Source organism: Solanum verrucosum, unplaced genomic scaffold (assembly GCF_900185275.1).
Source record: "Solanum verrucosum unplaced genomic scaffold, falcon-dt-bn FXZP01000268.1, whole genome shotgun sequence".
NCBI classification, from domain to species: Eukaryota; Viridiplantae; Streptophyta; class Magnoliopsida; order Solanales; family Solanaceae; genus Solanum; species Solanum verrucosum.
The window spans coordinates 2,210,911-2,234,937 of NW_026019957.1; the positions used below are offsets into that span (position 1 = coordinate 2,210,911).

Here is a 24,027-nt window from a genome sequence, read left to right on the forward strand (position 1 = left end):
AATAAGTAACGGGGGAGAGCCCAATTAAATTTTGAGTGACCCGACCCGAAGGCCTTCTTCCCACTAAATCAGCCCAACAGGTCAAAGTTTTTCAAAAAACACAGTAAAACCCGAAAAAGCAAAATTTTCCACTTTAAACTACGAATTTGCCATTCCTTCGTACCAAAAACCTCGAGTTCACCATTTCTCCATTGTTAGCTTTTAGGGTTTTGCAGAATCCAAGGAAAACCATGGCATCATCTTCTAGGGTTTTCGGAAACTATTGCCGAACTCTGATGGCTGCTGCAAAGACCTCCGCCGGAAAGACACCTCCGGCCACCACAACAACCGCGGCTGGAAAAGGTCGTTCTAAAGGCATACTGAAACCTCAACCGATTTCACCTGCTCTACAAAAATTTGTCGGTACTTCTGAAATCTCACGTACTGATGCTGTTAAGAAAATCTGGGATTACATCAAAACCAATAATCTTCAGGTCCACTTTCCATTTCCTCTTTATGTTACTTATGATAGAGAATAAACCTTTGCATGTTGATAGTATTGTTCTATGGCGTAGCCTTTTTTGTAGAAATGTTACTGGGAAGTTGTTAAGATATAGTACTATGAAATTACTAATTTGGAAACTTTTTGAAGGATTCGAGGTGTGAAAATAGACTCTTTGCTGAAATGAGGGTTTTTGCTTGAGCTATGCCAAGTATGGATACCTGGTGTTTGTATCAGCTATATCAACTACAATGTCGTAAAATGCAAATGTTAGTATAGATATATAGTAACTAGCACATTAGATGATAAAATAAAAGAAGTAATTTAAGATGGTTTACCATATCCTAGCAGAAAGCCAAATGCACAGGTTTGTAGGTGTGACAGTATGACGATTCGAGGTGCTAAAAATGACGTGTATAGTTAACATGGTATGGGAAGATATTGCGTTTTCTTTTAATGAAACAATTTTCACAGGGATGATTGTTTTTCCTTGTGCTTCTGGAAGATGTATCAACAATTAACAATACAGTAGTGACTGCTCTAGAATGTCAGATGCAATTAACGATCAGTCTGTTGTCTGGTCCTTTGACTAGCTTTCTTGGTTATAAGATAGTTGAATCTTTTTGCTCAATCACATATTAGATGAAAATTTTAACATTCTTGGAAAGTCTAGTTGTTTCTGCGAGATTAGGAAGTCTTACAAATGATTTGAAAATATGCACCGGATTAAAAGATATTGTTGTTTTTCCTATCTAGTAGACTGGTTGATAGTGGAACAAAGGACCCTGTGAAAGTAGACTACAAGAGGGTGAGGGATCCAAAGGGCTCTTGACATTTTGGCATTGAGGTTGTAAGACCTCTGTGACGAGTTAGGCTACTGATTGACATGTGATATCAAATGATCAATTCTCTCTCCCTCTCTGTTATTTTACTTTCTGCCCTACGGGACTTCCTGAAGGCTGCACATATACTAAGAGTTGGGCTTATTTTGGTTGGTCATTATAGCTCTTGGGTGATTAGTGGCTGGTCCAGAATAGAATTAGCACACTACATGGTAATGAATAAACTGGTTGGTAGGATATCGTCTTCTGCTATTTCAAAATGTACGATAATTTGACAAGTATTGACTTTGCGGCACTTTATATGAAGAAGTAGGATGCTCATTGCTTGGGTCCCTGGAATAGATTTGATTGCCGTGTGCTGAATAATGCATGAGCTTTTATTCTCAAGCTACGTCAACACTTTGTATTACCAGCTGGGGCATCCTTTATAAAGCCAAGCTGAAAATAATTGCTGATATAACAAACCAGCAGTTCAAGCATGTTTAACAACCTATGCCAATATTAAGACTTGAAAGTATAATTTCGTTGTGGATATATATAAGATACTCCTTAAAAGTGTATTTGATGGAAAAGCAAAACACAATGTAGCCAATCATGATTCTCTATATTGCCCATTTGCTTACACTCCTACTATTTTCTTTTTTGGAAATTGGTAACTTACCCTGCTACCATTTTTCTATGTTAGTTTTCTTGTAAAAGATGCCTTTTCATGTTAGTTCATTTGTTTGAGATACAATTAGATGCAAAGAACAACAACAATTTTTAGGGCAGAGTTTTGTTCGCTTGTTCATATTGAAATTTGGTATTGTTTCATCAAAATACAGTAATGTAGTTAACATGTGACGGATCAACAATCACCAACACTTGGGGTTCTAGGAAAAATATTACACTTGTGGCCTTTGAGATGATGATTTATAATCATTTAGCATTCCTTCTACTAGTTGTTTGAGGCATAGATTTATTGTGAGTGTTGTTATAGCAAGATGATTGTCATTGATTTCTTCAAACTATCATAATTAGTGATTTTTTTAGTTTCTTCTCAGGTTGAGGACAATCCACATCCTTCTGATGTTTGAGAAAAAAAAGTTTTCTTTAGTTAATAGTTATTATCTAATCTGAGTCGACAAATGTTTAATCCACTTGAACAAATGTGTGAAGTAGGTTGTATACTCATATACAATATATACACCCTTTAGTTTCTTTTGACAAGTAAAATTCATGATCTGCAGAACCCTGCAAACAAGAAGGAGATAAATTGCGATGACATGTTGAAGACGATATTTGCTGGCAAGGACAAAGTTGGGTTTCTAGAAATTGCAAAGCTGCTATCCTTTCATTTTCAAAAGGCTTCTTAAGTTTCCCAATTTGCAGTTCCTGTAAACATTAGGGGCTTTTCTTGGTACTGAACATTGTAGTTAGTAACTTCTCCTTTTTGTATCCCTTCACTCTGGTTGTGCGTTGTGGTGCACAGATCTGAAATTGGAAGCTTGCAGTGTTTTATGCCTGCTATGATCCACATTTTCTTTTTCCTGTTATTCACTTTGTTCCTTGCTGTATTTTCGACTGAGCCGGATTTAATCAAGTGACATCCACAGTTCATATAGCTGATTCTAACTTTCTCAGGATTGATGCGTGTTAATAGTTATAGTTGTTCCTTATTATTACTAGGTTCTTGGATATTTTTTTTTTGCGTTAAATCAAATACATTATCAGTACAACTTCTTGGCCTATTTGGTTATTTACTAAAACCCTCTAGTGGAGAGGAAGGATGAATTGTTAGTGTTGATGTAGAAGATACAATTGAAGGACATGTATTTAGGTTCTTGATTAGGTAATTATATAGCATAATTACACTTATACACACATGTGTATCTAAAAAGCCTAGCCCGTTGAAAAATCGAGGTTTGCTTAGCCAGAGATCGCCATCTTCACACACACTTTACAGACCCTTTACCTATCTTTCATACAGTTGGCTAATGCTGTGCACATACGATTTGAAAACACATATATTGGATCCAGTTCGCCACATATATAGTTGATATATCTTTATATACAATTACATATATCCAACTTTTGCTTTGAAAACACGTACATTCACATATAATTAATCACACAAACACATACATAGATATACAACTTAAGGACCAAATTCCATATATTAAGGATCATTTTGATAATTTTGTCCATAAAAATCACTCCTCATCTGGCCCGTATACCCGGATCCATCCAACCCGACCCGATACCTTTCTCAGGACTCTTAAGCTACCCAAACAGCTGAACACCCCTCTCTCCTTTTCTATCAATGACTCTCCGATTTAATCCACCGCTTAGATTCGCCGATGTCATTATCCGGTCGCCGGCGTTCAGTTACCGGCCAAACCAGCACTTATATATTCGACCTTTTAGGCTACAGTCTGGTAATCTCTGACGATGAGGATGAATCACTCGCTCAATTCCTTGAATCCGAAGTTCTCGCTTTCTCCGATCAGGTAATTTATAATATTTACTTCGCTCGATAAATCTCAATGATTTTGGGAAGATTTATGAATACTATGTAACTATTCTGCTATATCCATTAGGTGAATTCAAATTTACTGTACTTACTCTTTTAGCTGGGTTTTGGATTGGCTATGCTCGGCTAATATTGGTGTTAATGTTTTTTTTTTGTTTGTACCTCAATTGTTGTATTGTAGTATTATAGTTTTTGTGCTGCTACTATCTGTTTTTCCTTGGTATGAGTAACCGGAAACAACTTCTCTTGAGAATTTTTTTGCAAAAAATGATTTTTCAAAAAGCTTTTTCTTTTTGAAGTGGTTTGCACTCATTTTTTCACTGAATAGTAAAGAAAAGAATACAACAATTTGAATAATTTTATTTCAAACACCATCTTATCTTTTGGCACATTTTTATTTTTCAAAACACACTTTTGGAAAGTTGTCTAAACAGCTCTTACCTAATGTCCTGTGTGTTCCATCTTTTGCTTTAAGATACTGCTACATTTTGTTTCCTCTCTTGCCGCTGTGATGGATTATGGGATATTGTTATTTTTTACGAGGGTAGTACAATTCATTTCTACGAAAAGAAATGGGCAAAAGGTTACCCTTGGGGATATGGTCTAGTGCTAAGAGCGCAATGCGATTGCCGATATGTGTGAGATGCAGTGGCGGAGCCACCTTACAGTTAGGGGTTCATCCGAACCCCCTTGGCGGAAAATTATATTATTTATACATGGTTAAAATAATTTTTTAGTTATATATAGTAGATGTCGAACCCCCTTCGGCTATTTTGTGTGTCTATTTTTTCAGATTTTGAACCCCTTTATTGAAAATTCTGGCTCCGCCATTGGAGAGATGGTCGTTGTTACGTGTTTGACCCCTGCTTTAGACAAAAGTTTGGTATCTAAGTGGAGAAGTTTAGAGCGGCGGGCCCATTATTCACCGAGTTTTGAACCTTGAACACCCCTGGTGTTTGGGAATTTCTGGGTTATAAAACGAAGTGAAGGCAAAAGGTTATCATGTGCCAATATATTTTTTACTCTCTTTCATAAAAAGAATGTTTGATCAAATTAGGAGGATTAATGCATTTACTTTTACTCATGGACTTGAGCATTGACCTTTTATTTTTGTTGAACTAAGATTTATATATTTTTATACGGCATAAAAGATTACTATAAGTCACATTCTTCTTACAGTAGATTACTCATCCTTCCTAATTTATATGACAATCTTTTCTTCTTGTACTGACACAAAATGTTCGATACATTTCCATTCCTATTTAACTTTTACAACTTTCAAGAATTCAAATTCATTGAACTATTCAAAATATAAACTTCAATGTTATGTTTTCTCTGTCAAACTGAATTTTCAACAACTAATTTGATATTTCCTTTATCACTACCATAATATAGAAGTAAGATTAACATATTAAATTCCATTTTCAGTCAAATACAAACAATGGGATGGTGAGAGTGATATTGAAATATGCACCACAGAATTGTAATAAAAGATAATTGGTAATTTTTTTTGCTCCAAATTGTAGTAGGCGCCACATAAAAAAGAACAAGAGCCAGTATGATTGCAATCTGTAACCCATAATCTTAAAATCCGCGTCTCTATGAGTGTACAGAGTAGTTATTGATATTTCTGACTGTGTTACTGGGCACGAGATGGTACTGTTTGCTGTATTTGGGGATGGATTTAATTGAAGTTTAGTAATTAGGTTGATATGGTTCAGGATGAATGGAAGCAACTGGAAGTTGAGGACGATAATGATAAGTTTGGCGTAGAAGAGGATCATGTGACTGAGAAATTAAGAGATGTGAAGGATGAGGGGAAAGAGGCGGCGCGAGAGGAGGAGGAGGAAAATAGAGGAGCAAAGTGGATGAAATTTGAGGAAAAACGGGGGGAGAAAAAGGTAAATGCATTATTATCATCTCAATCTCTTGCATTGCCAATTGAATTTAAAGATGCAGGTGAATGTGCATCTTCACCTGCAAAAATGTGTGAGACTCGTATGGGCAAGTGTAATGGTGCTAGTACCAACAACATAAGACGTGCTCCAAGGTCAATAGAAACTAGTATTCTCAGCAAAATCCCTCCTGAGTTGCTCCATCACATTCTCAAGTTCCTTTCCTCAGAGGTAATTCATGTTGTTTCAGTTTTTTTTGCATATCATATTATAACCTATACAGAGAAGGACTGAAAAAGAAAGGATAATAAGAGTCATTTTTATGCTTTTGTGTGCCCATGGTTATTTCATATTGATAATTTTTTTTTATGGCAATGTGCAGGATCTTGTTGCATGTTCATTGGTCTGTAAGTTTCTAAATGGTGTTGCTTCTGATGAATCCTTATGGCGTCAGCTGTAAGTACAATGCATCTTGCATTTCCCCCTTCAACTCCTCCTTTTTCATAGTCTCTTCATTCATGCTGCATATGCTTATCTATTATCTGTGTGTCTTGGCGTTATAGGTTGTACTAGTATTCTTTTTACTTTATTTTCTTGAAAAGGGTGGTGTTCACGCCAACTTTGCGTACCTCGATTGTTCTTTCAGGTACGTGCTATCTCTTACACCAACATAGGTATTGAAAGTGCATGTACCAAGTAACTCTGACCACCAAACTGTATATAAACAGGAAGAAACTATCTAGTAGGTTTTGTCTCTCTTGAGAGTTGAACCAAGTCTCCAAAGTTTTAACCCACTTTAGTATTACTATGCCTTACACTTGGTTGCTTGTAATAGTATTCATACTGTCACACCCCTATTTATTCGATTGAGGGTTTTTTCATTTGAAGTGATGGTTTTGAAAAAGGGTTTATTTATTTATTTAGAGTCTGCACTTGGAATTGAGTTTTTTAATGTTCAAAGTCACCTTATGAATCCCTAATCAAAAGGAATGACTTTTTTTTTTGGTCTAGTGACCGGGTAAGTAATTTTGTTGATCGGGGAATGTGTGAGTCACCCTTGAGTCTCCCATGGTTTTAGTAAGATTGCTTCATTGAATTTTATTTGGCTAAAAATAATTTTTGGACAAAACAATATTGCGTCAGCCGCTTATTTTACAAAATTGATTGTCTTTTTTTGTTGTTCTAAGTCACCTTATGAATATCTAATAAAAAAGAAATGACTTTATTTTTTGGTCTGCGAAAATAAAAGACCGGGTAAGAAATTATAGAAGACCAGGAAAAAACAGATCAAATATTGAGACTTGAGAGGATAAGGATAAAATACTACTTGTGATCTCAGGAAAACCTGAAATGGATGTTGGCGGCTCTCAGCCATTGGCCCAAGCTTGCCACAATTGTGCCTTAACATGTCTCAACGTCTGATTTTCCTAGACACTGGCCGACTCTCTTGCTGTTAATTCAGCTGGAGATTCTACTAGGCTCACCACAGGGAAGAGCACCAATGACAACCAATACCGAATCTGTGGTGAGCCAGCTAGAAACTCCAGCTGAATTGACAGCAATAGAGTCAGCCAGTGTCGAGGAAAATCAGATGCTGAGACATGTTATGGCACAATTGTGGTAAGCCTGGGCCAATGGCCAAGAGCCACCAACATCCATTCTAGGTTTTCTGAGATCACAAGTATCCGATCCTCATTCTCTCAAGTCTCGATATCTGATCCATTCTCCCCCCGGGGTATGATCCCTTCGACAGCTATGGGTCTAGACCATCAACAATGTGCCATCTAGGAATAATCCCACTATCACTACTTTCTTGCAAATTGATATTTCAAAGGAGATACTTTCTTGCAAATCGATCATTCTTCACGAGTAATTTAAATTGACAAAATGTGATTTACTTTGCAAACATTTAGCTTTAATTCGCTAAAAAAGAGGGTTGACTTAGTATTTTCACACTTATCTATTTGTATTGAGTCTTATACCTTTTCCATGCCCTAAACTCCTCATTCATTCAAATTATTTGCTCAACTTTTTGACGACCTAATGTGTTAACCCTTCTTATTCTTTTACTGATTCATACTTTGGTAAAAATTAGAAGTTCAGAATATCTTTCTCATCCATTTGACTTTGGTGTTTCTTGATAAAATTTTGGTACAGGTATTGCTTGCGATGGGGTTTGGTGCTCCCAACAAAAAAGCCACGGGAGTGTGCTTGGAAAAAGTTTTACATCAAGGTGTCTTTTATTCGAATGTGAAATTCTCACTTGTCATCGACCAAGCAATTCAGCTAACCTAATTATCTTTTACATCTAACTCGGAAATTGTATTCTCTACATCATAGTGTTAATTGGAAGTTAAAAACTTATAATTTTATAGTTGATCCCAGTGTAAGTTGAATGTTTGGGTGGCATTTGGCTGTAATTTCTCATTTCTGTCACCAAGAATGGCTGGATTTAACCCCCCAAAAAAATGATATTTTTCTTATTCGGAGAAAATGGTCAATTAATGGGATCTTGAAAGAAATGGAGAGAGCAAGCTGCAAAGTGAGCAATTGGCTTCTTGAAATTTTTCTTTAGTTGTGAAATGGTGTATGCATCTTGTAGATTAAGTTTACTTTAGATAAAAAGAAATGGATTCTCTGTAGCGTGATGCAGATGACATGGTGGAGTTCGTCAGGAATTGCCCAACGGAATTGAAGGAGTATTACATCCAAATGCAAGCTGCTAAAAGAAGCCAAACCCCTCTTCCTTCTCAGGTGATTAGTTTTCTCTGTATTTGAATCTTCTAGTTGCTTCATCCAAACCTGAATATAATCACAAATAATCCTGAATTTATTGACTGGATTTATGGGATAAAGTTTTTACCCGATAAATTATATTTGGATGGATGTATTTTGCTCCTTTCTTTTTTAAACTTGGGGGTAAGGTGAGGCCCAAGGTTATGGATGTGTAAGGAAAGGGCGTTGTGAGAATTGGATGTTGCATCTCTGATATTTAGATATGTGTTTTCTTGAGGAATGACTCACTGATTGAGATTTTTATTAACATTTTCTAGTGTTTCTTGTGGGAACTTTCTGAATTTCATTTTTTGGGCTTTCTTGTTTTCTTTTTTGTAGAAATCTTGTTTGGGTGGAATATTTTCTTTCATGCATCAACCAGTCCTCTTAAACAAGGCAGTGGATACCTGTTGATTTTCCTTAGAAATATCCAAAATAGAAACTGAAATTTAAAACACAGAAGGGATTGGGGAATAGATGGTACTAGGACCTAAAAAATATCTCAAACAAAGTTGCAAACCTATTGGAGTATATGACAATTGAAAATACCAAAGGGAAGGAAGGATTCTAGGTTATTTTTAGCCAGCTGAGAAGTAGTTTATGCTATTTGTATATTTGAGAAACTCCACTAGAAGTTGAGTGAATGCAGTAGATTGAGGGGACTTTTCCTGTATCCTTGAGTATGCACATTTACTTATCTCAATGTTTTTCGTGAAAATAAGTACCAAACAAAAGATAAAAATATAAGTATTGGGAACCGATCCATCCCACGTCCTTAAATTTGCATTTTGGTGCATACGGCAAGAATCTAATATGGTATTACTTATCAAAAAAATAATTTTCTATGGTATTCGTCTTACCTTCTACCTTTAATATACAGATAATGATGACCGTATGATTCTCGATAAGACCGTTGCTGATCAAGTCTCTATTTGGAAAAAAAGCAAAGGTCTTGGTGATAATGTGGTCAATGGTCATGCCTGCTCTAGAGAGACATGCGCTTACCATCAAATTGGCAATGTATTTGCCTGAAAAAACTGGAAACGTTCATGGTAAGAAAATGTTTGCAACAGTGCAAACCAGTCATTCGATAATTCGAAAGATGGATCCCTGTGGGTGATTGCTTTGTGCTTATTGGTTTTCTCTTGTGTGTGTGGGTGCATTTTGTGATGACACATGCAGGGAAGTTGTACTGGATCCTACAAATGGTCTGCTGGTGTGCATTATTTCAGGCCACTGTTTTGATAGTATTTTGTTATCACCAGATGAAATGGAACCAGATGTGGTAAGAACCTAGTGGTAGCTTACAGCGATTCTGGAATTCACTATTTATTAAAACAGTGTGCACGGTCAACTTAAGGACACATGAAAAGCTTATGTGTGCCAATTTTTGGACTTCTATTTTCTGAGAATAAGTAGACAATGATTATACTGACGTGCTAAAGTTCACTTGTTTCTGAAGGTGATAAAGTATGCTATTCTTCTAAAAAGAAGTGTTGCAATTCTAAAATGAAAATCGTGTCTATATGTAGATGTATGGTATATCTTTTTCACTTTGATATAATCTGAGTTAGAGAAAAGGTATAAACAATCAGTCAATTGTTTGTTGGATTGTGTTTTGTTAGTGGCCTTTACCCTTAGATCCTAACTATAGGAGTGATATCTCCATGTCCATCCATCCAGGAATCTCTTATTTATCATTTGCAGCAGCTAGGATTATGTAACGTCTTAGTGTACACATAGGTTGTTAATAACTAGTTTTAATAGATGAGGATCTAATACATCTGGCAGTATAGTTTTATGTCAAAATATATGTTTTGAGGGTTGGCTTACACCTGATGCTTGTATAATGAGTCTCGAAAAACATCTAGTAGCATCTCACTACTTATGCTATATTTGCATCCATATAAATCATTATAATGAACTTTAGCCAATTTTTCCCTTTTGTTTGTTGAAATATAGGACCAACAACAAGCTGGTACGACAGACGAAGCAGAACCGTTCATGGGCTCGGGTCTTTTTGGTATGTTAGTTGTAATTCTGTCTTCTAGTTTATTAATCACTCAACTCCTTTTCACCTTCTTTTTCTGCTTATACTGCTTCAGCTCGAGCCTATTTACTGGGATATAACTGCAATGATGAGAAGGAACTGAAAGCTGCTTTGCGCTTTTGCTGATTTAACTTTTTATCACCATTGAAGGCTGTGGTGGGTTGGTAAGGTTCCTTCCACCTTGAACTAGAGGTCTCAAACTCGAGTTTTGGAAACATGGAACGTCTTGGTAGGAGGCACTTTACTCCCCTCCTAGCGTGCCTTTCCAGCACGCTCGGGTTAGTCTGCTGGATTTTCTCCATGTTCAAAGATGGAATGATTACAGTTTAGTCTATCATGTAATTGTAGATTATATAATTTTATGTAGTATAGATTAATTAATTTAAGTTGTTACTAGGCTTATATAGTTTTGCACTTAATATTCTCCTGCATCTGGTTGTTGCTTTTCTCTAATGACCTATCATTAGAGAAAGAAACATAAAGTTTAATTTCTATTTAGTATAAGGTATAGGCTTGAATTGTGGAGAGGTGTTCAAAACTCAAAGGTTGAAAATAAAAATAAAAGATTTATTTGGGGAACAAGTCAAAAGCCTATGTTATGTAATTAACATTAGAATTAATGAGGAAAAGAAGAAAACAAGGCTAGAAAATAGTATAGATAACAAAGACAACAAAAGTCAATTTACTATGAAAAAGGTTGACCATAAATACTCTTTTGTAATAATAAATAGTACTAGGTATAGGGTTAATAAACATTTAGTGATAGTTGAGGTATAAAACTCAAAAAGTTGAAATACTTTAATTGTATTTTTGACCCTTAACTCTATTCCGACAATAATATAGTTCTAAAAATATTTCAAACATTAACATGTTCCTATATAAAAGGACCAAAAACACACACTTCAATTAATAAAAGGTTAAATGCGTTTTTTCACAAGGATTAAATTTGAATTCACCAATAATTAAGAGATCAAAAGTGTCATTTAATTTTGCCTTCTAGGTAATATATTTATATAAAAATTTGAAAAACTAGAAATTCTAGAGGAGAAAAATATTGAACACCTCAATTAGTAGTAATTAATTAATTAATTAATCACGTCATATATGGTGTAATTAACACTTGGAAAATATTTAAAAGAGTAAAATGGCCTATAAATACTCATCCATATCCACTCTTCTCAAATTCTTCCTTCAATTAATTAATATACACTTTTTTTTTTCTTTTTTTTTATCTTCATAAGGAAATCTGTAAGGACCCTCTCCACTTCATGAATTTTTCTTATTTTATTTATTTATTGTTAGTTTATATGAATTTTCGTCGGACTTCACCGGTGCAATTACATTGATTTCGTTGTTGTTGTGATTAGTGTATATGAATTTTCGAAGTTCGTATTTTTATTTTTTTTGTATAGTAAGCAATATAATGTTCTCGATTGTATGTTAGGAATTTTTTGTGACATTTGCTGGTTTTTTATTATGTTTGAAACTTTTCTTATTTAGGAATTTATTATGTAATCTCTAAATTTCATCAAGAATTGAGGGATCGTTTGGTCTTGAATTTGACCTTTGAGAATATTGTGATAATAAGAGTAATTAATAATCATTTGTCTTGTTACAATTCTTTCCCAATTCACTTGCTTAAACATATGTAACATATTAGTTTTAACAATTTCTAGCTAGAGTATAACTTTGTCACATGCAAAGAGGTCACATATATACATTACTTCATGCTATCGTTTAATTTTCACTTATTTGTTGGCCTACTTAGTGTTAGTATTGCAAGTGCAACAATTTGATTTCATGTGGTTCTTGATCAATTCTATGATATTGAAAGTTAATTCCATTTTGCCTTTTTTTGACACTTCGAGGTACTTGTGAAGAATGGGAGGTGGAAAGGATAAACATGCACAATATCCTCCTGGAGGACAGTATCCTCCCGGAGGGCAGTTTCCTCCTGGAGGTCAATATCCTCCAGCATCCGGAGGATACCCTCCTTAGCAAGGGGGTTACCCTCCTCAACAAGGGTATCTGCCACAAGGTTATCCTCCAGCACAGGGATATCCTCCACAAGGGTATCCACAGGCGGGTTATCCTGGTCAACCCGCTCCACACCATGCAGGTACCATTGCTTGATTACTTTTAGATGTGTCTTGATATACGATTATTGTAACAAAACACTTTTAAAAGACAAAAAAATGACAAAAGTAAAAGGTAAAAGAAGGAATATATAAAAGATAACAAGTGCTCACAATTACTTTCCTTCGTCTCAATTTAAGTGATCTTAGATTTGGTACAAAGTTCAAGAAAAAATAAAAAAAGATTTCCGAAAATTGTGGGGTAAACACTTTTTGACCATTTGTGTTTAATTCATTAAGGATAAGAAGGTAATTTTAACTTCTTTTCATTCAACTTGTCCATTAATCAAAGTTTAAATTCTGAATCTGTATCTGTAAGTAGCACATGGAATGATGGCGGGAGTTGCAGCGGCTGGAGCAGCCGCGTATGGTGCTCATCATATGGGACACGGCGGAGGTCATTACCCTGCACCAGGTACCGCTCATTATGGACATTATGATCATGGAAAGCATGGCAACGGGCATGGCAAGTTTAAGCAAGGAAAGGGGAAAGGCAAATTCAAACAAGGCAAATTCAAGAAGTGGAAGTAACTAACTAGTCTAACTACTTCAACTTCATGATAGGCATGATAAGTGATGAGATAAGTTATCGCATATGATCCCGGGATAATTGATCCTGAGATAACTTGTTCACACCCAAATGACCCCATAGTTTCCCTCGTGTGACCAAAAGGTCTTACATATTTAAGCTCAGCCTATGAAAACAACCTCATATAGAAATGTAAAGTAAGATTGCATATAGTATTTTTACATGTTAGTGTTGTGAGTAGAAAAAATTGTCAATTATGTCTTGAACTTGATTGAGAAAACCTTTCTTTTGTAGGTTTGTGACTTCTTGATGTATAGTTAGGGGATTCATTATTTTGTACCCTTCTTCTTTTTTTCCATAGTGAAAAAAATTAAATCGATTTCTGTTTAGAGTTATGGTTTAACCGAACCCTATTAAATCTGTGTTAAATTTCTACTCTAATTTGCTTTCTATATGATTAAGTGCTAGTTAATTAAACAATGATCTTTCTACCGCAAATATTTTATTGTTCTCTAAATTATTTGCTACTATAAAATCCAAAAAGTTATAATTCTACTTTCATACTAGGAATTCTAGATGTTTCTTTTTGCCTAATTTCAATCTGAAGTTTCAACCACACATTTGTTGTTGATGCTAATTTAATCTCAAATAAACATCTATCATATTCACAAATCACAATCTACGCATAATTAATCAGATATTAATTAAGCATTTGATATATCTGAAACTAAAAATGTTTTTAATCACATAACTAAGATAATTAAAATCGTATCGATTTATTAATCCGATGCAAGATCTTCTTACTATAAAATTTGTCATTTCTTTTAATGTTCGGGGATGAGGGTAGGAGGGGGTGCACAAGTATATTATAAAAAAAATTACTTCTTATATATAAAGATGTACATAACAAAGAAATATTTTTTATGATAACCAAGGATGGACAAATTGGTATTCGTCAAGTGTAGGATTAGGACCATAAGCCAAAAAAATACCAGAGTCCTTCAGCAACCAATTGCAATAGTAATCTTTGAGCAGCTCACCATGATCTGAGCAAATGCCACCATGTTGTTTAAAGACATCAAAATTATTATGCTTTGAACCCCAGGAAAAGTAACAATAAAAAAGAGTAGTGCCCCAGAAATTCATATGGAATTTGAAATGATATAGATCACCCGGTTTAAGTGTTTGAATTCCAAGATCATCATCTTTAGATTTACAATGAATGTTCAGTAAAGGTGTATTTTCAGGGAGGTCACTCGTAAAACGTTGGAAAATTGTTGGATTTAAACGAATGGGAGAATTTGTTATTGGCTTAGCGTTGATGTTGATGAGTGATAAAATAAATAATGAAAGTAGAATTTTTGAGTAAGAGTAAAAATCCATTTTGAGAGACATGGTGTTTCAGAAATGCAAATGAAGTTGGTTGCACTATTTATAAAATGATACAATAATTGATTCAACCAATATTAAAATTTGTATTTGGATTTGGATTCTTCTAAAAATTGAGTCAATTTAGTTTCTTTCAAGAAAAATATGTGTAATCTGATAAGTACTACTTGAATTGACTTTTATCATTTAAAAGGAGTTTTATTTTGAAAAAATTAAATAAAACTATTCATTGAGTCAAACCTCTTTATTTAAAAGGATCCAATCAACATTTATTATATAAAATATGGTCGGTCAACATTCTTCTTAGCAAAGTTGACCAACATAGGTTGTGATGCACTGGTGAGAGTGCTTCATCTTTAATCAGAGGTCTCGGGTTCGAGCCTTGGGTATGGAGAAAATCTTGTTGGGAGCGTCACCTCCGAATGGGCCCTGCAAAGCGCGATTCGAATTTAGTCGGAGCTCCAATGTGGGCTCCGGACACCGGGTGGAAAACCAAAAAAAAAAGTGCAGGTAAATGTGAATTGTTTTGAGTATAATATTTTAAATCGTGAGAGCACAAATCTAAATTTTAAAACTATTTAGAAGATATTTTAGTTAGTCTTGATTGAAAAAATAAAATTAATCAGCTCGTTCAACAATATAAATTGTTGTAATGTATAAATAGTGTTTATGAATGTATATACATCTCTAATAAATAATTTTATATCATATATACTATTTATACAATATCAATACATTACATAACTATTTATACAATATTAACACAATACACAACTGTTTTTTTTATATCGATACATTACATATTCATATAATTATTTTGTTGAATTTTTTATTACTTGCACAATAATGTAAGAAGCCCTTTTGGTTTAGCTGCAAGGTTCTAGATGTAAAGTAACACCCGTGGGAAACACATGTTTGCTGCACAACTAACACATGTTTTTGAGTGATTAACATATTAAAAGACTCAAAATATAAAGAGGAGCTCAGAGGCGGAGTCACCCTTTTCCAAGGGGTGTAAAGATATATATATATATATATATATATATATATATATATATATATAAGTATTGATATCTTTTAGAATAAGTTGAAAGTTTACTTTAATGGTTAAGAAGTTGCGAAAATTCCTTGTGGCTGCGAGTTCAAGCCCAATGTACTAGGCTCATAATACTTATTTTTACCACAAACACTGACACCCTTTAATGAAAATTTTGGCATAACTAAAATTAAAACTGTTAGAGAACGTTTAAGCTGAATTTCGACAAAGATGAATTGTACATTATAATATATAAATATTGTATAGACAATGTTTATTAATATATATACATATTGAATACATAACGATATATAGTATTTACACAATTATGTAATTATTTTAGTGGTTAAAGGGGTGAGTGCTCTTTTAGGTGTATTAAATCTAGTTTATTATAATATTAGTGAATTTGTCTGTGCTTCGCGCAATGAATAATTATTTAATAAATTTGTTATTAATTAAAAAATTGAAACTTATTTTTACTACTATAGTTCTTTTAAGAATTTTTAAATATTATAAAATATTAAAAAATGATTAATTGTTTTAATTTTCGTTCATCACCTAAATATACATGAATATGTTTTAACCAAAATAAACTATCAATAACAAAAATTGTATTTGATAAAAAATAACATGATGACTTTCATACAAAATTAAACTCGATATTTAGATGAGTCGAAAACATTATTAAAAATGTAAATGATAACTATTTATTGAGTTCTTCTTTCATCCATATGTTAAAGCCTTTTCAAATGCTAAATAATGTGCTCTTTATTTTTGTTATCACTAAACCTCTTAGATAACATGCTTAGGGCTCGTTTGGTGTGAGGGATTAGAAATAATAGTGATGGGATAAGGAAATAGTGATGGGATAAAAAAAAAATTATGTTGTTTGGTTGGCAAGTCCGGGATAACTTATCCCGGGATTAATAATTAGTACCGGGATAAGTTATCCCTCCCCATGGGTGGTATAGTAATCCCGGGATAACTTATCCCGAGATAGAATAGGTAAATGACAAATATGTCCCTTTAAATCCTTTTTATATATCATTTTTTACATTTATGTATATTTACATTTTTTTTAATACCATGTATAATAATATTTACTACTCCTTATTTTTATGATAATTATACATATTTTTCTATTAAAAAATTATACTATATAAATATAATTTTTATTTATGAATTTATTTGACTAATTCTTATGTTTATTTTATTTTGATTTCTCATAAATTTTCTTCTCTTTAATAAACTTAAGAGGAAAGTTCTATTTTTAAGCTAAATAAGAAAAAAGTTATATTTTTAAATACACATGGTACTTATCATGGGAATACATAAACAAAAATATTTAAGTTAAAAAAAATAAAAGTTTTATTTTAAAAAATGAATAACTAAAGCTCACAAAGAAAAATTTAAAAAGTTTAAATAAAGTGAAGGGTAATTTTGTAAACAAACAACTTGTTCTTAAAATTTATCAATATATATTATTTTGAATATAACAAACCAAACACTCAATAAGAAATAATCCCAGGACAACTTATCCCATCATAACTAATCCCAACATAACTTATCCCAACATAACTTATCCCATCATAACTCATATTCAAACCAAACGACCCCTAATTACAGTATAACATAAGAAATAAATAAAGTATCAATATGCCCACATCTTTTTCTATTGTCCACCTGACGTTCGATAAATAAAAATAAAGTACAAATTTTATTTTTTTTTATCATTTTATTTTTGTTCTTCACTTTATTTTTAGTTTTGTTAGTTATTTCTGCAGTCAACAAATCAATTATTAATAACAATTCTTATTGACATCACTATTAACACAGACATGTTATTACAACACATAATACTCTCCTTTTCATTTAATTTTGTAATTTTTTTTTTTGAAAGTGCTAAATGTTGCGTATACATTTTTGTTTTTGGAATCAAATGATTATTTATGTGTAACATTATTTGTGTGAGTAAATTATGCACAAAAATTAAAACGATCTTGATTAGTAATAAGTTTTTTTACATTTGATATTTACCAATTTATTCGTTATGATAAAACTTGATGAAGAAAAGAGTAACTTGTTCCGAACCTCAACACATGTTAATGCTTCTGTTTCAGGTGCTTCAATAACATACAAACAATTGCTAAAGTATAAAATTATGAAATTATGGTGTAATAAAAAGATGGCTAAACAGGTGTCCAAATATTAATTGAATCTCTTGTAACAACTAAAATTAAACTTAATTCAAAAAATAACTTTAAAAGTTATAAAATAATTATTAGCTTGAACGTCTTCAATGAAATAAAAATGTTTGTTATTAAAGTATCCTTCTTGAAAGATCTTATTGCATCGCTACATTATATCCATTATAAATAATATAATAAGTTTGATACCCATTCAACGTGTTAATTCATCAAACTTATCTTTAAAATGAATCAACAATTTAAAAAAAATAAAATCAAAACATACTATAATATAACCAGAGTTAGTAAAATTAATAATCTAAAATAGTGAGTGAACATGGGCGGTAAACACATGAATAAAAAAATAAATGTTGAACCAAGAATAATATATAATCAAGAAATAGCTAAAAAAAAATTAAAAAAAATTATGTGCATGTATCTAGCTGTGATGACAATTCACTTCTGCAATAAGAAAATACAGCTTCAAGCAAAAAATTTCACTAAATAAATATATATAAAGGCAAAAAAGAAATAAAATGAAATTGAAAATTTATAATCCAAATATAAAAGTTACATCGAAAAGATAAATAAGTCATTAGAATAAAAAGAAGAATGATCACATCTCTCAATATGATGAAAATCCATAACCTTTGCATATAACTACATTACCATCTAAAGACCATTTTTGTTTTTTTTCCTATGTATTTTCTCTCTTTTGCTTAAAGTTAAAGAACTAAAACTTTCAACTCAAAATGGAGGAAAGTTGATGAAAGAACAATTGGATGTTTCACAATTAAGAAATTTATTTTTATAATGTTACGCCTAATTAAATGAAAAACCGTTGCATGCTCACAATTAAAAGATATTTATTCTTATTAATAATATAACCTATAGGGGCATAAATAACATTATAAGAATAGGAAAAGATAGGGTAGTTGAAATGTGAAAGGTTGTAGTATTAAAAAAATATTTATGAGGTTTGTTTAATGGGGTAATTTTTTATTTTTTATTTTGCAGATTTTTCAGACCAAAAAATTGAGAAAAAAAAAAGATAAATGTCATTCTTGGCCAAAGAGAGGTGCCACCTCACTTTTCTAACATCTAGCTTTATATTATATATAAATTTTATAATTTATTTTTTTTTTAAATGAAAAAAAGATAAGACCACATAAAATAGATTCAATGTAGTATTATATTTATAGTCGTTTTCATACACATAATATCAAATATAGATGAAAAGCTTTGAAATATAGAAATCGAGATAACAAATAGGAATAAGTATAAGAGTCTGAGTAATTTCCCTGGATAGTCACCCATGTTTGGGAAATTACCTTGAAATATCACTTATGTTTATTTTAGGACCACAATATCACCCAACTTTACCTCTTTTCCTCAAAATATACTTACACAAAAAAAATATTATCTCTCTCCTAATAGGATGCCATGTCACATTATTCCTTTTTCATTATTAACATTTTTTAAAAAAAAATTTAGACAACCCATATTACCTAGTAAAAAAAATTACATAGCCGAAAAATTTCTACCCTAGTTCTAGGGGATTAGGCGGCAAATCCAAATATGAGCTCCTCCGATTCTTCAAGAAAATATGTGGCTTCCTCCGATTTTTCAAGCGAGATAATGTTTTTATACGGACACTAATGGGCAATGGCACCTTTTTGTTGAGTCCGGAGCCAAAAGTGTAGCTTTTTTTCTTTAAAAAACAAAAACGGCACATCAAAAAAATTTTTTAACCAAAAGGAGAAAATCTCTCTTGACGGAGCGATTTTGTTCTGACAAAAATTGAAGCCGCTCCGCTAAAAGAAATAAAAATCTCTGCCAATTTTCTCAAAAAAATATTTTTTCTTTAAAATCGCTGCTATAACAGCGTTTTTATATTTAAAAAATTAAAAGCAAAATTGCTGCTATTGCAGCGATTTTGTTTAAGAAATTAAAAAAAAAAGTTCTGAAGTTAAATCGCTGCTATAGCAGCGATTTTGTTTAAGAAATTATTTTTTTTAAAAAAATTCTACCCTTGCATAGAATTTAATAAAAATTAAAAAAATAAATAAAACTGAAGCCAACGATTTTCATAAAAAGTTTTTTTTAAAAAAATCTTTACCCTTTCAGTGATTTAAATGAAAATTAAAAAAAAAATTAAAATTGAAAATCGCTGCTTCGGCATCGATTTTTTCTTTAAAAAATTTATTTTTTTTAAATGGCTGCCGCCGGAAATTTATGTAATTTAAAACTTGTTCTTTATGTTTTTTTTTAATTCCTTCACTTTTTCTTTTTTTAAAAAAAATAAAAACCCTGCTATAGCAGCGATTTTAAAGAAATAATAATTATTTTTTTTGAGAAAATCGCTGCCAAATGCAACAATTTTTATTTCTTTTAATGGAACGGCGTCAATTTTTGTCAGAAGAAAATCGATCCGTCAGGAGGGATTTTGTCCTTTTGGTTAAATTTTTTTTTGATGTGCTCTTTTTGTTTTTTGAAGGAAAAATGTGACCCTTTTAGCTTCGGACTCCCGTTTTGTTGATATTTTAATTCATTAGAGTAATAAGGTAACCATATTGTCAAACTACAAAGGATATAATGTTTTTAAAGAATTTTAAAAAATGTTAATAATGAAAAAGGAATTAAAAAAATGTTAATAATAAAAAAGGAATAATGTGACATGGCATCCTATTAGGAGAGAGATAATATTTTTCTTGTGTCAAGTATATTTTGAGGAAAAGAGGTAAAGTTGGGTGATATTGTGGTCCTAAAACAAACATAAGTGATATTCCTAGGTAATTTCCCAAACATGGGTGACTATCCAGGGAAATTACTCATAAGAGTCTTCTAGATCAGGTGACCTTAATGTTACAAAAGAGCTATTTAATATAGAGTTAATAGTTAAAAAATAAAATCGTAAACTTGACATACTTTATTAAAAATGCACACCTAAACTATGCGAAATCTTAATTACCTCCTCAAATATGGTTTTTTGGAACTATTTACCACCTTAAACTATGAAAAGTCTTAATTCCCCCCCCCCCCCCCGCCTCAAATATGGATTTTTGAAACTTACCTCCTAATATGCCACGTGACATAAAAAAATTACTCCTTTCAATTTATATGACTTACTTTCTTGTTTAGTCAATTTAAAAAAGAATGACACATTTTTATATTTAGTAAAAAATTTAATTTTCGATGACACATCTATATTTAGTAAAAAAATTAATCTTCGTTCTTATTTATATAATGTAGTTTGACTTGACATAAAGTTTAAGAAATATGTGGTCTAAAATAAGTTATAATATTTGTGTGGTTAAAATTCATTTTATTAAAAATAAAATAAAAAATTTAAAGTTAATTTTTTACTAAATATAAAAATATGTCATTCTTTTTGGAATTGAATAAAAAGAAATGAGTCAATATAAATTAGGGAAGAAGGACAAATATACCCTCGAACTATCGTTAATGGTATATAAATACCCTCCGTTATACTTTCTGTTCATTAGTGCCCCTTCTGTCCAAAAATCAGTGCACATTTGTCCCTCACACTAACGGATGAATTATTTTGTACACGTGGCACAATCCTACGGCTCAACCCGATTTGACCAATTATTTAACCCAAAATTCGAATACCCACCCATTACCCATTTAACCCACCCGATACACCCATTACCCACACAAATAATCTATCTAAAAAAGTAAAGAAAAATTCGGCAGACGATGACAATAAAGCTCTCTCTACTACCCATAGATCCTGCATAAGAGTAAAAATCCACGTCATTTTCAGTAGTACCGGAGAAAAAACTGATATTCCCACAACTCTGTCTCAAATTCCGTCCATGTAACGGCGGCAACGTACGGAGCACCGACAAGTTCATTTTTCTCGAAGAAGGAGCATAGCTATTCTACGTGTTATGTGTTTCAACCCCGCCATGTGAGTTGGCAAGAGTACCCAAATAGAGAAACTCAGAACTAGTCTGAGACAGTCTTTAAAGCTTATGAATATCATTATTAGCATCATTCTTAGCACCATCCCGACTCAGCCCATTGCTATTACTATCAGATCTTTGAGTTTTCTGGTCACTTTGTTTCCTTCGCTTTCGTATATGTAAAAAAATAGCAATAGATAGAACAATGACAGCAACAACAACAGAGATAACAACAGTGACAATGAATTTAGTTGAAACGGGGTTAGATTTGGAGGTATTTGGAAGGATAATAGAAGAGACATTTTTGGGAACAAAATCAGCAGGGGAAACAGGGGAAGGTGGAAGAGAAGAATAAGTAGGGAAAAATGGGTTATTATCACTGTTATCATGAGTAGTAGAACCTTGAAATGGGTACTCTATAGGGCCAGAGGAGGTACAAGTGGTTGAGAAGAAGGTGGTGGTGAGTCTAATAGGAAAAATGGTTCATGGTGAACATGACGATTGTTGCCTTAGACGCCGGCGGTGGTGATGGCAAATGATAAGTAGTAGTATTGAGGTGAAAAACAAAGGAAGAAGATGAAGAAAAAAGAAACCACCATTGTTAACAAATGTGGGTAATGGGTGTATCGGGTGGGTCAAATGAGTAATGGGCGGGTATTCAAATTTTGGGTTAAATAATTAGTCAAATCGGGTTGAGCCGTGGGATTGCGCCACATGTATCAAATAATTCTTCTGTTAGTGTGAGGGGCAAAATGTGCATTGATTTTTGGTCGGCAGGGACACTAATGAACGGAAAGTATGACGAAAGGTATTTTTGTACCATATGACATATTAGAGAGTAAATAGTTTCAAAAATCCATATTCGAAGGGATAACTAATTAGACATCCATAATTTAAATATATATTTAATAAGAGCAACTTTCACATATAACAAACATAAAATTCATATTTGTATGTTATAACTATAGTTTGCATAATTGCGCTCCATAACAAATTTTATGTTTGCTAGGGAACTTTTGATTTGTATAATTCGCTAGATACATCCAATTTTATACAAATTGTTCAGTTTTGTATAAATTTATTTATACATTGTAATTTGTATAATATGATCTGTATTTTTATAATTATAAGTGTATAGGACGAAAATATATGTATTTGTATTTGTATATACACTTTTCTCTCGCTTTATACAAACACATTTTATACATTTGTCTACCGAATGGGTAATTGTATACCGGAAATGGCTAATTGTATACCGAATCAGATGACAAAAAAATGGGATGTTTGCTGCGAATTACAAATAAAATAAACTATGCCTATAAAATTTAATTTGAATTAATAGTTTACTATTTCATACAATTTTCTCTTTGATAAAATATGTCAAATTAAGGAGAATTTTAAGTATTTTTTCTTTAACTACTAAAATTGTTAAGAGACTTTTATAATACGTGGACAAAATTGAGTAACTTTTATGTCATGAATTAATTTAGTTCTTTGGTATAATAAAAACTTAATTGACCATCTACGAAATCAACCAGTCAAAATATAAGTCAAAAATGACATTTATTAAATAACAACATCAGAGATTAATGGAATCATCTTTATAAAGTGAAGAAACCAACTTTATTTTCACTCTTAAAATGGCTTATTACCCTTGCACCCAAGTTCAACTTTCATTGCTTATTTTATTTATCATTAATCTTATGATGTTGACAAATGCTATTACTTTTAATCCAAAAATTACTGAAATTTTTGTTAATGGCCTTCCTGAAAACACTTCTCCACTCAAAGTTCATTGTCAATCTGAAGATAATGATCTTGGAGTTCACACACTTGAAGTGAATAAAAAATTTGATTTTTCATTTCATCAGAATTTTTTAGGCATTACTCATTTTTATTGCGCTTTTGCATGGGGTTTGAAGAATAATCTTTTTGATGTTTTTTATTTACAAAAGAGTCCTTGTAGATTTCCATTTTTTAAGGAAGATATTTACTGTACGTGGTTAGCGAAGGATTCTGGTATATATTTTGCTCGTTCTAACAACCCGAATCCTTCACCTAGTGACTTCAGATTTGTCTATCCATGGTTGTAAACATTATAAATATATAATATATTACGTAATTTATGTTATACTTGTACCCCATACAACTATGACAAGGGGAAATTTGGCAAGTTTATTACCAACAGAAAGGTAATATTTCACAGTTTATTACAGACAAAAAAAAGAAAAGAATAAGACTACATATTATAGATTTAATGTAATATTA

The 24,027-nt window shown here is 32.2% G+C and overlaps 3 protein-coding genes across 3 annotated transcripts; all 3 read left to right on the forward strand.

Annotated features, from left to right (window-relative positions):
* Positions 1 to 122: 122 nt before the first annotated feature.
* Positions 123 to 2,926, forward strand: LOC125814693 (upstream activation factor subunit UAF30-like). The gene is made up of 2 exons (XM_049494165.1): positions 123 to 473; positions 2,553 to 2,926. The coding sequence occupies exons 1-2, from the start codon at positions 231 to 233 to the stop codon at positions 2,676 to 2,678; spliced, it is 369 nt and encodes a 122-aa protein (XP_049350122.1). The 5' UTR covers positions 123 to 230; the 3' UTR covers positions 2,679 to 2,926.
* A 703-nt stretch (positions 2,927 to 3,629) lies between these two features.
* Positions 3,630 to 10,882, forward strand: LOC125814700 (F-box protein SKIP31-like). Its single transcript, XM_049494173.1, is given in 10 exon segments — positions 3,630 to 3,812; positions 5,542 to 5,961; positions 6,113 to 6,186; positions 7,888 to 7,963; positions 8,374 to 8,491; positions 9,386 to 9,533; positions 9,535 to 9,557; positions 9,669 to 9,790; positions 10,468 to 10,528; positions 10,611 to 10,882. Coding segments are annotated over 10 exon segments (1,263 nt in total). The 5' UTR covers positions 3,630 to 3,662; the 3' UTR covers positions 10,682 to 10,882.
* A 1,554-nt stretch (positions 10,883 to 12,436) lies between these two features.
* On the forward strand, positions 12,437 to 13,221 carry LOC125814751 (glycine-rich protein A3-like). Its single transcript, XM_049494212.1, has 2 exons — positions 12,437 to 12,515; positions 13,013 to 13,221. The coding sequence occupies exons 1-2, from the start codon at positions 12,437 to 12,439 to the stop codon at positions 13,219 to 13,221; spliced, it is 288 nt and encodes a 95-aa protein (XP_049350169.1).
* Positions 13,222 to 24,027: the final 10,806 nt, after the last annotated feature.